General features: G+C 43.2%; 1 protein-coding gene across 1 annotated transcript in view; it reads right to left on the bottom strand.

Annotated features, from left to right (window-relative positions):
* LOC132900144 (zinc finger FYVE domain-containing protein 1-like) overlaps nucleotides 1–16,102 on the bottom strand; it is a 58,607-nt gene that overhangs the window by 16,680 nt on the left and 25,825 nt on the right. The window contains exons 2-6 of the mRNA XM_060942174.1: nucleotides 8,270–8,774; nucleotides 7,908–8,119; nucleotides 2,842–2,948; nucleotides 2,395–2,503; nucleotides 2,204–2,301 (exon numbers count right to left, since the gene is read on the bottom strand). Of these exons, the coding sequence (XP_060798157.1) occupies nucleotides 2,204–2,301; nucleotides 2,395–2,503; nucleotides 2,842–2,948; nucleotides 7,908–8,119; nucleotides 8,270–8,774 (1,031 nt within the window). The remainder of the gene's footprint in view (nucleotides 1–2,203; nucleotides 2,302–2,394; nucleotides 2,504–2,841; nucleotides 2,949–7,907; nucleotides 8,120–8,269; nucleotides 8,775–16,102) is intronic.

Here is a 16,102-nt window from a genome sequence, read left to right as displayed (position 1 = left end):
CGCTGGAGGACGGCCCGGCGAAGGTCCGCGTAGGCCAGACGGCGGTCGGCAAGGAGCTGCAGTGCGGCCAGCTGCGCCTCTCCCGTCAGGAGGGGGAGGAGGCGCGCCGCGCGCTGCTCCATCGGCCACCCTGAGGCTTCGGCGACCTGTTCGAACAATGTGAGGAATGTCTCGGGGTCGTCCTGCGGGCCCATCTTGGTCACGGTGAGGGGAGACAGGCCCGCGGCCGAGGCGCTGGTGGACCCCGCCGACGCGAGTAGATGCAGGAACGCATCGCGATCTTCCTGCTGGGCCAGCACCAGGGCTTCGAAGCGCCGCTCTTGCTCCTTTCGGAGCGTGATGAGCGCCTGGTGCTGGCTTTGCTGAGCCGTGGCGAGGGCGTGGACCAGGTCCGTGAACGGGGAGGATTCCATGGGGCTGCGGGGTTGGTGCTCCACCTTTCTCCCGGGTTTCGGCACCACTGTAGAGCTCTCTGAGGTGTGGGTGGAGCACAGAGGACGGCAGGACAAAGCTTCAGGTACAAATTGGCTTTTATTGCCAGACTTTTCAGTGTAACAATACCGTTTTTCTATTTAATACACATACACACACACGCTGTGTTCTTGTCCCAGGAAGAGCTCTCCTCTGCTCTCCCTCTGCCTCCTTAAATAGGGCGCGGTTACTGGGAAGACACACAAACACAGGTTAATTACTGTCAGGTGTAGTGATTCTGCCACTCACCTTCCCTGGCTCCGCCCTCCTGTCACAGACCGGTGCTTGACCACGCCCCCGCTGCCACAATATATTTCCAAAAGGACTTCAGATAAGTGAACGTTATTCATGTTAGCATAACTCCGTTTTTGCATGCGAACTAACAGTGTCCACGTTAACTAGCTATGTGTTAGCGTTAGCCGTGGACAAGGCTACGGCAATTTGGCGGGAAAATCCATAGAAAGTCATTTGACTAACCAGACTGCATAGCTACGTTTGCAACATTATCGCTAGCTCTAAAAGCACAGACAACTTCACTGCAAGCTTTCTCTTGGAATAAAACATTTACAAACCTCAATATGCTTCCGCAGGTGTAGACTGCGATATGGTTGGTTTTTGGCAAATGTTTAAAACAAAAAACGGATCTTTAATTCATTCAGGAAACTGAAACATGGGTTCTAGCTATAGCCATGAGTGCGTGCGTTCCCCAGAAGAACCACCTTCTTCCATTCCACCATCGACTGATCGTGTTAAATAACGCTGCTGAGAAATCACTGGACTTGATTTTATACAGTCTATGGACGTGACGTGACCCTAGTGATTACTGATCGGCCGTCTCAGTGTCACCTGCGGAGAAGTCCAGTCCAGTCGGAAAAGTAGTGAAGTTAAAGTCATAAGTTGCCAAAAAAATTAACAAGTACAGATACTCAAAAAGTGTACTTAAGTACAGTACTCAAGTAAATGCACTTCGTTACTGTCCACCTCTGATTTCAAGCACATAAGTTGAGAGAAGAGGACGTGGGCGAGATGAGGAAAAAGGGGCAGGGCTTCCAGGGTCTCCGTTCATATTACAGTTTAAAACATTGGCACAGGGGGTGGCACGGTGGTGTAGTGGTTAGCGCTGTTGCCTCACAGCAAGAAGGTCCGGGTTCGAGCCCCGTGGCCGGCGAGGGCCTTTTTGTGCGGAGTTTGCATGTTCTCCCCGTGTCCGCGTGGGTTTCCTCCGGGTGCTCCGGTTTCCCCCACAGTCCAAAGACATGCAGATTAGGTTAACTGGTGACTCTAAATTGACCGTAGGTGTGAATGTGAGTGTGAATGGTTGACTGTGTGTCTATGTGTCAGCCCTGTGTTGACCTGGCGACTTGTCCAGGGTGTACCCCGCCTTTCACCCATAGTCAGCTGGGATAGGCTCCAGCTTGCCTGTAGAACAGGATAAAGTTGCTAGAGATAATGAGATGAGCTGAGACATTGGCACAGCTGTCAATCGGTCCAGATTAATATACTGATTGGCTTGGAAAAAAGTGTTCTTTTTTGTGTATTTTTGAGTGAGAAGTCAAACTCACATACTGCGATATTAAAACAAATTTGTTCACCGACTACAAAAATAATCCCTTTGTATGCTCATGTTCCAAGACATGACGGCAGAAATGACAACTGATTGGACGGAAGAGTGAAGAACGGAATCTATGTCCAATTCAACTAATCACGTAATAAAACTCTCTTGCTCGCTCACCCGGACCAGGCGTACTTCGCCAGACCAAACCACGGGTTATCAGAGGAGGCGGAGGTCTTGGGCACGACAATCACTTCCCTTCCACCTTCATAGCATTTCTGGAGACAGCAACACACACAGGTTGTCACGACTTACTTCAGTTTGCTTTTGGACAGAAACGAAATCAAGCGGTCAGTATTATGTTAACTCACCTTGCATATAAGAACCTTGTTGTTGTACTGATGAGTGTACTGGCACAATCCATCCGCCATATGTGGCATTCGGTCCTTCTGGTGGTTCATGCCATTCTTACAACGAATGCTAAAGCCACAACCAAAGAAAAGAAAAGGTAACAAAGCACCATTTTAATCAACCCAACAACAGACTGGAATATACTGAGGAGTGTTTTTACTTTATTACAACACCATCATCACCAAGATATTTTGAGCGTCTAACCCTCAGTGTGTTCTTTCTGTCTCTAAAACACTGAGTTAGCTTAAAAAAGTCCAAGTGTTGATTAAAAATAGTTCATGACAGAAGCTTGTGAAATTGAGCTCGGACTCGGATATTTTAGCTGCCACACACACACACACACACACACACACACACACTGCACGCTTTCAATCCAACGCAGCAGCAGGAACTCATGGCGTACTTACTTGCAGCTGAGGCAGACAGAAGGGCAGGTGAAATCCTCGTCAGGAAAGAAGGAGTACATGCTAATTTTGTCATCAGAGATTTCTCCGCGGAACCGATCACTCAAGGCCTGAGTGTGGAAAAAACAACAACAACAACGAGTGCAGGTCACACAAGGGTACAGATACACATTTAATTCTCCGTGTTTTTATGCACCTGGGTTTTATCTCGACCGTAAACCCATCGATGACCAGGTTTTATTAGCGTGTTGGTCCATCAGTACAGCAGCGACTTCAAGATTTTAGTTCGGGGTCAGAGTTCGACACGATACACGACTCGACACACATCGTACTCGCCTGCGTACGTTTTGTACAGCGGGACGATTTTTAACAGCTCGTCACGGCAAAGCAAGTCGTTCTGAGCTGTGGAGTTTTCTGATAAAAGATGCTCTTCGAGTCTGGCGAGAACGTCACGGCTTTACTCAGGGGTCGAAATTAAGCATGTACCAACGGACATGGGCAAGTCAGTCATTCTCATACTCGGGCAACAATAAAATTATCACTAGTTGTCCGTTGGACAACTGTGTTTGAATGTCTATTTTACCAAGAAAAATTAAGTTGTTGTGATTCCTAACATAAACAGAACGGAAACTTGATTTTTCCTGTCTTCTCTTTCGCTTGTCCTTGACTTTGGTTCGTTGCGGTAGTTGACGCTTCCATTCGCGAGATGGCGCTACATGATATTACGATTATTCACACAGGGCGCCACGGTCACGTAGGCTAGAACGAACGAAGCGTCTTTTTGGACTGATTTTTAATTCTGATTTGATCAGTTCCACTTGACCATGATGACATGATGTTTTCTGACTGTTTAACATGTTTAATAGAAGATACTAATAATTATACTGAGTTGTTTTACTGTTCATCATGATGAAATAAACACCAAACACATACAGTGGGGCAAAAAAGTATTTAGTCAGTCACCAATTGTGCAAGTTCTCCCACTTAAAAAGATGAGAGAGGCCTGTAATTTTCATCATAGGTATACCTCAACTATGAGAGACAAAATGAGACAAAAAAAAATCCAGAAAATCACATTGTCTGATTTTTAAAGAATTTATTTGCAAATTATGGTGGAAAATAAGTATTTGGTCAATAACAAAAGTTCATCTCAATACTTTGTTATATACCCTTTGTTGGCAATGACAGAGGTCAAACGTTTTCTGTAGGTCTTCACAAGGTTTTCACACACTGTTGCTGGTATTTTGGCCCATTCCTCCATGCAGATCTCCTCTAGAGCAGTGATGTTTTGGGGCTGTCGCTGGGCAACACGGACTTTCAACTCCCTCCAAAGATTTTCTATGGGGTTGAGATCTGGAGACTGGCTAGGCCACTCCAGGACCTTGAAATGCTTCTTACGAAGCCACTCCTTCGTTGCCTGGGCGGTGTGTTTGGGATCATTGTCATGCTGAAAGACCCAGCCATGTTTCATCTTCAGTGCCCTTGCTGATGGAAGGAGGTTTTCACTCAAAATCTCACGATACATGGCCCCATTCATTCTTTCCTTTACACGGATCAGTCGTCCTGGTCCCTTTGCAGAAAAACAGCCCCAAAGCGTGATGTTTCCACCCCCATGCTTCACAGTAGGTATGGTGTTCTTTGGATGCAACTCAGCATTCTTTCTCCTCCAAACACAACAAGTTGAGCTTTTACCAAAAAGTTCTATTTTGGTTTCATCTGACCATATGACATTCTCCCAATCCTCTTCTGGATCATCCAAATGCTCTCTAGCAAACTCCAGACGGGCCTGGACATGTACTGGCTTAAGCAGGGGCACACGTCTGGCACTGCAGGATTTGAGTCCCTGGCGGTGTAGTGTGTTACTGATGGTAGCCTTTGTTACTTTGGTCCCAGCTCTCTGCAGGTCATTCACTAGGTCCCTCCATGTGGTTCTGGGATTTTTGCTCACCGTTCATGTGATCATTTTGACCCCATGGGGTGAGATCTTGCGTGGAGCCCCAGATCGAGGGAGATTATCAGTGGTCTTGTATGTCTTCCATTTTCTAATAATTGCTCCCACAGTTGATTTCTTCACAACAAGATGCTTACCTATTGCAGATTCAGTCTTCCCAGCCTGGTGCAGGTCTACAATTTTGTTTCTGGTGTCCTTTGACAGCTCTTTGGTCTTGGCCATAGTGGAGTTTGGAGTGTGACTGTTTGAGGTTGTGGACAGGTGTCTTTTATACTGATAACGAGTTCAAACAGGTGCCATTAATACAGGTAACGAGTGGAGGACAGAGGAGCCTCTTAAGGAAGAAGTTACAGGTCTGTGAGAGCCAGAAATCTTGCTTGTTTGTAGGTGACCAAATACTTATTTTACTGAGGAATTTACCAATTAATTCATTAAAAATCCTACAATGTGATTTCCTGGATTCTTTCCCCCCATTCTGTCTCTCATAGTTGAAGTGTACCTATGATGAAAATTACAGGCCTCTGTGATCTTTTTAAGTGGGAGAACTTGCACAATTGGTGGCTGACTAAATACTTTTTTGCCCCACTGTACGAGTGTTATAACTTTATTTCTATCAATCAGTAATCATCTCATCTCATTATCTCTAGCCGCTTTATCCTGTTCTACAGGGTCACAGGCAAGCTGGAGCCTATCCCAGCTGACTACGGGCGAAAGGCGGGGTACACCCTGGACAAGTCGCCAGGTCATCACAGGGCTGACACATAGACACAGACAACCATTCACACTCACATTCACACCTATGGTCAATTTAGAGTCACCAGTTAACCTAACCTGCATGTCTTTGGACTGTGGGGGAAACTGGAGCACCCGGAGGGACACGGGGAGAACATGCAAACTCCACACAGAAAGGCCCTCGCCGGCCACGGGGCTCGAACCCGGACCTTCTTGCTGTGAGGCGACAGTGTTAACCACTACACCACCGTGCCACCCAATCAGTAATCAAACAATGGCAAAACAAGTTGAAATATTTTATTGCATACTCTATAATATACATCCAGATTGCTTTTTATGCAAATTACTTACCCAGTCAACCTGCAAAAAAGTAGGGCAACTGATACATGCATGCGGGCAAGTCAATTTTGGGGTTGGTTGCCCTGAGGGCAAGTACATTCAAAAGTTAATTTCGACCCCTGTTTACTCTGAACTTTTAAGAAGAAAAAGCATCCTGTGAGTGATCACTAGCTTTCAGAGCATACTTTCAGTTAACTACTGATTTAAAAAACAAACAAACCAAAAAAACCCCTCACACACCTCGGACATGTAACATTCTTGTCATCGGTGATTGTGATACTGATACTTGAATATACAGTACAAAAATACACTTTGGTAAGTTTTAAACCCACACGAGTTTCCCCCCCAATTAAAACACTAACTGTAATGGAACAACACTTACGTACTGTCTAGATCAGAACACAAGTATGGGATTTGAGACCCAGCTCTTTGTGTCTTCAGCACACGTCCAAATGACCGTCATGCGGTCAGACAGGAACGAGTAAATGAATGAACGCAGACGTTTTACGTATAAAGCGAGTCAAACCCTGGCATTAAACGCTCCGTACACTCGGTGTCGACTTCTGTTGGCGCGACTTGTCCGATTTGAGGCTATACTTTGCCATGCGCAGTTCTGTTTGTGTTATCGGACACATCTGTTTTGATCCAGATGCTCATTTTCCTTCTGAACACAGTATTACGGTCAGCCTGTGTAACATTCTGTGTAATAGTAGAACACCAAAACCTTTAAAGTGAATGTAATGCCTTATAATGAACATCGTTAGTAACGACCAAAATGAAGTAATAATTTGTCATTTTATTATCAAGCACAAAACTATGGATAAATCGCGGATCCTGGAAAAAGGCAGCCTTGCCTCCAGGATAATCTCGTATGACGTCACGCGTGGAACCCTGGTTATCTGGGTCATTTCCGTTCATCTGACTCCGTGCTTGTTTACTCGCTGAAATTGGATATTGTTGTTGGAATCGTACAAAAATAACGATGTGAAAGCGCTGCGTTGTGTTTGGCTGTTCAAATCCCGATACAGCAGGACATTCAGTTCACGAATTTCTGAGAAATGACACTAATCTAAAGCGGCAGTGGGTGGGTGAGGTTTGTACAAACGAAGCGGGCAGATTTTGTGTCTCTGACTAATAATAAATCTGATTCATCAAGTGTTCATCACCATCGGAACGACCACATGGGAATTACTGGAGCAAAAAGAAACTCGTTTATTTAATAAATGACATTTGATCTGACATTTGGACAGTTCGTCAATTCCCTTATTATCTCACACACACACACACACACACACACACACACACACACACACAGTGCACCAGACGCAGGATTATGAGCAACATTTACACGCTCGCTACATCCGATCTTATCATATCTGATGCACTTTAAGAGGAAAAAAAAAATGCACGCACAATCATGAATTATGAACTGAAGCGTGTTAAATGCTCTCAGATTGCAATATTGCAACTCAATTTGTGTTTAGTTTTGTTCAGGAAAACATGATGAAAGGTAACCACCGCGTTCTGCACATCTCTCTCTCTCTCTCTCTCTCTCTCTCACGCACGCTACAGAGGAAGACTGTCGTGAACTGGCAGTTTCTCGTCTTGGAGGCTCGAAAAGATAACCATTTACTCTGGAATATCCTTGACAATCATCAGCCCCTTCATCCGACATATAAGAATCCCAATCACTGTCAGAATTCTCTCCAAAACGTGATTCCATATCAAGACTAGTCTAACCACTGCTGCACACGGGAATCAAATTGATACCTGGATTGTTACACGCGTGACGTCACGTACCCCTTCGGGATCTTCCACTTCAGTCTCGGCAGATTCCGTGAAAATCAGCTGATTTTCCGTTAATTTATGGCCTTTTAGATCAGCTATGGTCAATCAATGATGATTGTTGCTTTGTACAAGGAAAAAAAAAGTGGGGTTTAGAGGCATTACATACACTTTAATGTGTTTTTAATTCTTCGTGATCTAAGAGGACGCGGTTATTGTGAAATCAACCCAATCCCCCGTGTCGAAGTGGAGGACGTCCTACCTGCAGGGCGCTGAAGACGATGTCTGGCTGGCGTGGGGCTCGTGATGCCGTGCTCTTCACCTGCTTAGTGATGGTGTCCCTGAGCTGAGAGAAGTCCGTTGGAGGTGTGATGGTCTGCGTGCCGACATACTGCACGGAGCTGAAGGCTTCTGTGCTCAGGCTCAGGTCATGGAAACGTTTCTGAAGCAGGATATCCGCCGGCACTGTGGTGTCTGTCGACAAGCACAAACACTACAGTCTCAACGTTTAAATCGATTCATACAATTTAAAAAAAATTCAAAAATAGGGCTCTTTTTTAAGTTGACGACAGGCACATTTTCACCCCCCTGTTTGTAGAGGAGATTGTGTGCTGATTTGCTCACCGTGACCCAGCAGCTGAGTGTGCGAGGTCTCCTGGAACACCACCACCGCCGGCCCGAGGTTAGAGAGCGACACGTCGAGCCCACAGCGGTTGGACAGAGCACGCAGCTGAGGCGTGAAGTACTTCAGGTACGCGGCTGAAGCGCTGCCTAAGAAATGGAACATGTCATTGTGCAGACGCTCAGCCCGCGTGTGGTACACGGCCACGTCGGACACAGCCAGGACTTTTAACAGCAGGCGCATTCTCTGGTTCTGGTTTGTGGAGGCGCCGAGCAGACCCTCTGTGTCCAGCACGATCAGGCCCAGACGAGGCTCGTGCGCAGCCCACACTCCAACGGTACACGAAGCCGGAGAGGGAGAGGTCGCGAACACTTCCTCGCCGTCAAACAGCACGTGGTTCAGCGTGTGCGATTTGCCGTCGCCCGTGTTGCCGAAGATTGAGAGCACCTTGACTCCTTCTGCTGCGCTGCAGCCCAGTTTCCTCAGGAAGTGGTTTTCCTTTTCCACCTGGGAACACCACAGATACACAGCAACTGTTCGAGACGGTTCTAGTACTTATTTATTAAAGGGACAATCAGCAATTTTTCTTTGCATTAAAAGAACAGCAAATATGACCGAAAGCTTTACGCCGAGCACGTCTTACTGCGCCGTTTCAATGAGTTGGAGTGAAAAACAGAGGCAGCTCTTGCGGCTCGATTAGATGGGATTCGTCGGCACAATTTAGTTACAGCGCTCTCGCATATTTTTTTAAATCTAAAAAGCTGATCAGCTCGGTTCTGTTCCAGATTAAAGTACTTGGATTTTTGGGACTTTCATCAACCCAAACAGTAAAAAGAAATGCTTTGAAGAAATTAAAAAAGTGCTAAACCATCCTTCTGTGCTATAAAGTTTTTTTTTTTAAACACTTAGGACACGACTTAACCCTTTAATCCTTCATGCATTGTCTAAATGTACACCTTGAACATGCACCGTTTTATTCTCAATTCGATCCAATCTTATTTGTAAAAACACAACAATAAATGATAAAATACGAGATATTGTCACAAAAGGGCTTCACAGAAATGCAGATCCCTCGTGAACAAGGCAGAGGCGACTGCTGCAAGCAGAAAACTGAGACCTCATGGAGTTCTTCTCTTCTGCGTTTTGGTCACATGATCAACACGGTGGCTTCCACGGCATTTGGAGCTGCACGAGTGGACAATACGGCTCACTCAGAGCCTCCAAAGCAACTCGTTTCTTTATCTAAAGTGAGTACACATGAAGAAGAAATGTAAAGATAATTAATAAAACCTCTTTCCCCCCCCAAACAAATCGACGTGTGGCTCTTTAAAGAAGCCGCAGTGTCCAGGATCAAGACTACATTCGGCTAATTACCACCGGGACGAGTCGCCACTACTTCTGTGTTGGATTTCTTATCAACATGAATCTGAATGTCAGTGCCACATGGTGAAGTTATGGAGTTAAGGTTAATTAAGACTAGCTGTTATCATCAGACTAACATTAGGCCATTATTAAAAAGTGTTCTGTTTCCGGTCCACCGGCCGGGTGAGTGCCGTTTGTGCGGTTGAAATTTTTTTTTAACGCCGGTTTTGACATTTTTTTCGGGTTCGTAAATCTAAAATCGAACTTGACATTTCTGCATTCCCAGGGCTTTCCACTAAGGCTCATACTAGCCAGCCATGACAAATAAGTAGCCAGCCGGGGGGAGTAAACACAAAATAAACTCCTGTGCACGCAGTTCCCAGGATTAAATGCATTTTCCACAGACCATTTATTTATTCACTTTACTCAAATACAAAGTAAAACGGCAGTAAATCATCTTTCTTTTCTTGCGTATTGCATCATGAGGCGTTCCTGGCTTGTAAATCTCTTATTTTCGGTGCATGACACATTCATGCAGCTGAGCATGCTATGAATTAACAACGACAACGGTCTGCAGTGGGGCTACACAATTACACACTCAGCGAACATTTCTCCATTTGTGTATGAAAATACACTCCAACAACTCAGTTTGGTTTCATTTACTGTACAACCAACGGTGTCTTTTGATGCCAGCATGTAATTGAACGAGAGAAGACTGGTTTACCGGAGACAAAATAAGCGTTATCTCTGCTTCTGTTCCCTCCGACAGCCCCGACACACTACTGCCTCCACCGAGTGCGCGCACACACACCGCATGTCGGGGCCGTGGATGATTTACTCTGCCCTGATCAACGAAGTCGGCGGGGAATTTGTGGTTATTATCGGTACAAACAGCGCGAATCACAACTTAAATGAGTGCGGTTCAGTTTGACATTATTGTCAGTCCGTTAGATAAACATTTAATTTTATTAAAATTGAAAATTAATATTTAGAGCCTGTGGGCTACAAAAATAATCGTCATTAAAGTAGCCGGCTGGACTTAATCGTGTAGTCGGCTGTATGGCCGGCAGCTGGCGCTTGTGGAAAGCCCTGCATTCCGCGCAGAATATAGAACTGAATCAGCTCTGCGCATGCGCCGTGTGACACAAAAAAATGGCAGCCACCATGAAGGAAGGAGATCCGGAGTTTTCAAACATTTGCTTAAGTGTGAAATCGCAAAATGGTATTCTAGTGAAAAACAAAATAGTAAAGATTCAGAAAAACAAATCATTCAGTGATCATTTTAATAGTGTAATTTCATCCGAACTCGGCCTAACGGTCGATTTAGAACTACAAATAGTCCGTGTGTCGGACATTTTAAGTACCTTTGTAAAAGTTTTGCAAATGTTGCAGTCAGCATTTAAAATGCTAACTTAAAGTTTTTGTACAAGTTTCAGTTGATTAAACTGTCATATTTTATTAAATGTGTCTGCTTCTGTAATAAAAAAGTACTGAAAGAAAAAGCAAACACAGCATTGCGATTTCTTATCCATCCATATAAAAAAAAATCCCTCCCTCCCGACTGAAAATTTTTTTGCTCACCTGGTGGACAGGAAACGGATTTTTTTTAAGGATGGCCTTAAACCAACACTGAAACCGTCCCATCATGAGCCCCACATCTCTGATATGCCGTTGGATCCTGAAGCAGGAGGGTTCAAAGACCGCTGTCTCCCCGTCAGACGGTGGAGTGTGAGATCATCTCAGTATAACAGCAAGCAATTCAACACCGTTTCAATTTAACCAGATTGTAGAAATGAAAATGGGAACCGGAATGCAGCCTGGGATACGTTATGTAAGGTAGAGAACACCTGGGGGCACGCCGTTACAGGAAAATAAATCAATCACAGTGCGGCGTGACGCAGAAGGACAGACTGCAAAGCAGAGATGATAGAAGCGGAATAAAGTTGATTATTTTCCAATAACGGCACGGTTTTATTCGTTAAACAGCACAGCAACTCACCGCCTACTAAAATTACAGTTCTGAACTTATTCATCAGTGATCTGGAGTGCTTTTAACCGTTTATTATCACATTCTGGAAAATCAGCTCCAGTGATCATGTCACAGCAGCTGGGCCATTCAGAAAACGTGACAAATTCAGGTTTAAACGTGAAGTCTGTTTTTTCTCAAAACCTTTTAATCCTGGCCCCCATTATACATTTATTTTAAGAAAGAATTTAACAGAGTTGTGTTTAAAAAATAAAAAAAATACATGACAATGTCTGCATTTGCAAAAATTTTATTTTGCCAAAATATACCAAAATGTCATTACTGTCATGTGTCTAAAATGAGGATTAGTGAAATTTGAATGAAAATAGTTCCTTTGTTTTTAATTTCATTTTCACTTTTCTTTCTGAAATATTACTTCAAAACCTTCACTTTTTATTGTTGTGGAAAATATCATGATTTTTTGCTTCAACAGTTTTTGATGTATAGCCTAAAATATATGCGCAAGAATGTGTACTTTCTTGATGTCTTTACCGTTACCCAATGGTAAAATCATGCTGTAACTCAGGGCTTTGACACTAGAGGGCAGTGCAGTTACATGAGGAAGGACCAGGATGTTGAGCAGCCTTTTTTGGGAGGGAGGGAAGAGAAGAAAACAATGATGCATCAATATTGGAATCCAGGACACTCATCAGGCAAATATAAAATTTCAAAATGTCAGGGAAATTAACTGTCTTTGCCGTTACCTCCAAATGATAATGATAAATGATGCTGCATGTTGAAAAGGTTTAGTAAGCCAAGTAGCAAGTTAGGATGGGATAATAAATGCATAAATTTGTTTCTCTTTTTTTCTGCACTCAGTGACCTCAAAAATGCCATGAGATGTCTTTACCGTTACTCTATAGGGTAACAGTAAAGACATTATGGGTAATGGTAAAGACAACAACTGGGCATTATTTTTTCATAATAATGATATCTCTTGCTTTGTGAATTCTTGAAATATGCTTTTTTTGGTCTATTAAAGATATTTTTCAAGGATTGTACAGTAACTAAAATTAGTGGATACGAAAATTTCTGAAATGTCTTTACTGTTACTTATCACATTTTCTGAGAATGGCCCAGCTACACACACACACACACCTCATTTTATTTCTCTTAACATTTAAACCAACCAACCAAAAAAAAAGTCACGTTATCATGATAGTACAAAGTGCAAACAGCTCTGTCCTGAAGACTGTCCCACATCCCTGATAAACAGAGACCTGAAGTACTTTCTTTTTCTCGTGACTGTATTGTGTCCACAAGAGTCCCTGCGATCGACCGACCATCACAATCAGAACAACAAACAAGCAGGTCGACAGAAACCGGTCATTTGGAGCAGTCAGTACTTTTTCCACCAGCAGGAAAAACTGAGCTTGCTTGGCATCAAAACAAGCTGTTTATTGACTGACTGATTGACTTATTTGTCTGATTAATTCCAAGAAACAGGGCAAAAAAGTGAGGCAGGTAAACAACCAGGTGTTTACTGTTGCTGTAACATGAGTGATAACAGGAATGAACTGGTCTCAAGGACGTTCTGCAAGAATTAAAACGTGCCTTAAAGGAATACTATTCCGCTAAAATTTGCTTTGGGTACCGATTTGGTGGCCAGTTTTACAAGAAAGTCAACTTAGATGCATCAAACTATGTTTAAAATATTGTTTAATGTTCTCCAAAACAGACACAATAAACTTCAAGACAGCATGAGCTCGACATTTCGGAAAACATGTCAATGATTTTAGCACATACGATCTATATTTTGTTGGTGGACGGATGTGACAAAATAGAGATATACTTAAATGGAATTAGTATAAATTGCAATATGCATGTGAAAGATGTACACTACCGTTCAAAAGTTTGGGGTCACTTTGAAATGTCCTTATTTTTGAAAGAAAAGCACTGTTCTTTTCAATGAAGATCACTTTAAACTAATCAGAAATACACTCTATACATTGCTAATGTGGTAAGTGACTATTCTAGCTAAGGCCCTGTCCACACGGCAACAGATTCAGGTGAATCTGATAAAATTGTTTATCATTTCGGCCTGGCGTCCACACGGCACCGGCGTTTTGGGTGCCCCAAAACGATATCTTTTGAGAATGGGTCCCAGAGTGGAAAAATATGGCAACGGCACCGTTGTGAAGTCGACTGGATGAGTAGAACGGATTTGTTTATGATGGCATCACAACCACACGACTGTCAGTGCTTCACGCCGGGTAGAAGTGTAACGAACTCGATGCGAGTTGTCAACAAATCCTATAACTTGGTTCATGAAACGCGCTTACAAAATATTTTCATTGTGAATATTTACTGTGTAATGGTGCAAAGTGAGCGAGAGAGAGAGAGAGAGAATAGCACTTAGGGCAGAGTCTTTAGTCCAAACACTGCGGAAGCTAATGTGGCTAATGCTACAGAAGAAGGGGTTTATGCGCATGCGTCTACTTCTTCTTCTATTGTTCTGGTGTCTCCGATGGGACCGTCTTACAGCGCACCTAGAGGTGTGGCATGTGTATTGCATCATTTTCAGCAAGCGTTGCGTTGCCATATGGACCCGAAATTTAACTGATCCGTTGCCCATGTGGACGCGATATTTAAAAAAAAAAAATCTCATTGCCGTTGTCGTGTGGATGTTGCCTAAATTCTACCAAATGTCTGGTTTTTGGTGCAATATCTACATAGGTGTATAGAGGCCCATTTCCAGCAACTATCACTCCAGTGTTCTAATGGTACAATGTGTTTGCTCATTGCCTCAGAAGGCTAATGGATGATTAGAAAATCCTTGTACAATCATGTTAGCACAGCTGAAAACAGTTTAGCTCTTTAGAGAAGCTATAAAACTGACCTTCCTTTGAGCAGATTGAGTTTCTGGAGCATCACATTTGTGGGGTCGATTAAATGCTCAAAATAGCCAGAAAAATGTCTTGACTATATTTTCTATTCATTTTACAACTTATGGCGGTAAATAAAAGTGTGACTTTTCATGGAAAACACAAAATTGTCTGGGTGACCCCAAACTTTTGAACGGTAGTGTATAGCAATGTGAGAAATAGCTAGAACATTTACACTGGAATACAATCATAACTGTAGAAAGACTTTATTCAATAAACTCAAAGAAATCAGCACAAACATACAGTTCAAAAAGACTGCAACGAAAAACTGTACATTTTATATTAAGGTGGTTACAGTATATTTAGAATGAAATTGAGCTCTGTGCTATATGATATCACTGGATAATAACAAGAAACTAGATTTCGGGGCGCCATCTACGTTGGTCTGAAGACTTTTTTTTTATATTAATTGAAAGATATTTTTCACATTCATTAAAGTGCATATTCTGGACCAATTTTTTTATTTTATATGAAAGTATGTCCCTTTACACACTCATCCAGAAGGGTAATTTTGCACAAGGCCATCTGTCTACAGCAGAAAAAAATAAAATAACAAAATGCGTCTGCAAAAATCCCAAGGGAGTCTGGAGCCAGATTCGTGACGTTACCTGCAGAAGCGCCAGCTGGCTGCGCGAGCTTCGCACGGTTTCAGTGCACAGCCTGTGTAGAGGAAGTGCTCCCATTTCTCTCTCATTGTCCGGTCTTTTGGAAAACGATGAGTACTAATCCCATCAAGATTGGTGTTGCTACACCCTCCTACGGTACACCTGTTAACCATTTTAATAATTATGTGATAACGTTGAAGAAATTTGCAGAAAACCACCAGGTCGTTTTCTCATAAACAAACCAGCGCTGACATAGGATTCAGAGGGAGGCATCCCGCACGCGACGTCACGAAAATCAATGTTTCCCGGGAAATCCAAATGGCAAGTTTTTTCAGAGGCGGACCAATTCACCTCAAATGGCTTGATTTCAACTGAATTTTTCTGGTATTGCGCAAGGTAAAAAAATTGCACAAAATGCAAAATGTTACAGATAGTTGACCAAAGTTTAATATAAAATAAGGGAATTATGTTGATCTTGCTCCTGAATTTACCTGTGATATGCACTTTAAGTTAGTTTTTCTATGCTTTTGTTGTCGCATTCTGTCTTTTTCTCTCCGTTACTCCAACTGTGATTTCGTAAGTTGCTTTTGACGTTCTTTTTTTGTTTCCTTGCTGTCTTTTCTTTTAATACTTTGATATTGCTCATTGTTGGCAGTTATTTCCATTCTACACCTTGCTTTCTTTTCACCCGCTTTGTCGTTTCTCCTCTATTTTTCCCATAATTTAGACTTTAGTCACATTCTGTAACAAAACGTTTGTGGCTGGTTACACGATGGATGCGTGGGAGCGGTGGTGGGTCGTGTGCCTGGCGATTCTTTCTGTGGAGGACATTGAAGATATCTACCTATTCGGAACCATGATTACAGGACTTTTGCTGATTGGATTAGGCATTGCCCTGGTATATCGAGGAAATCAGACAACAGTGACAGCTGTTCAAAGCCCCACAAAGCTGCCCGA

Source organism: Neoarius graeffei, chromosome 16, assembly GCF_027579695.1.
Source record: "Neoarius graeffei isolate fNeoGra1 chromosome 16, fNeoGra1.pri, whole genome shotgun sequence".
NCBI lineage: Eukaryota > Metazoa > Chordata > Actinopteri > Siluriformes > Ariidae > Neoarius > Neoarius graeffei.
This window is presented reverse-complemented; position numbering and strand designations above follow the sequence as displayed.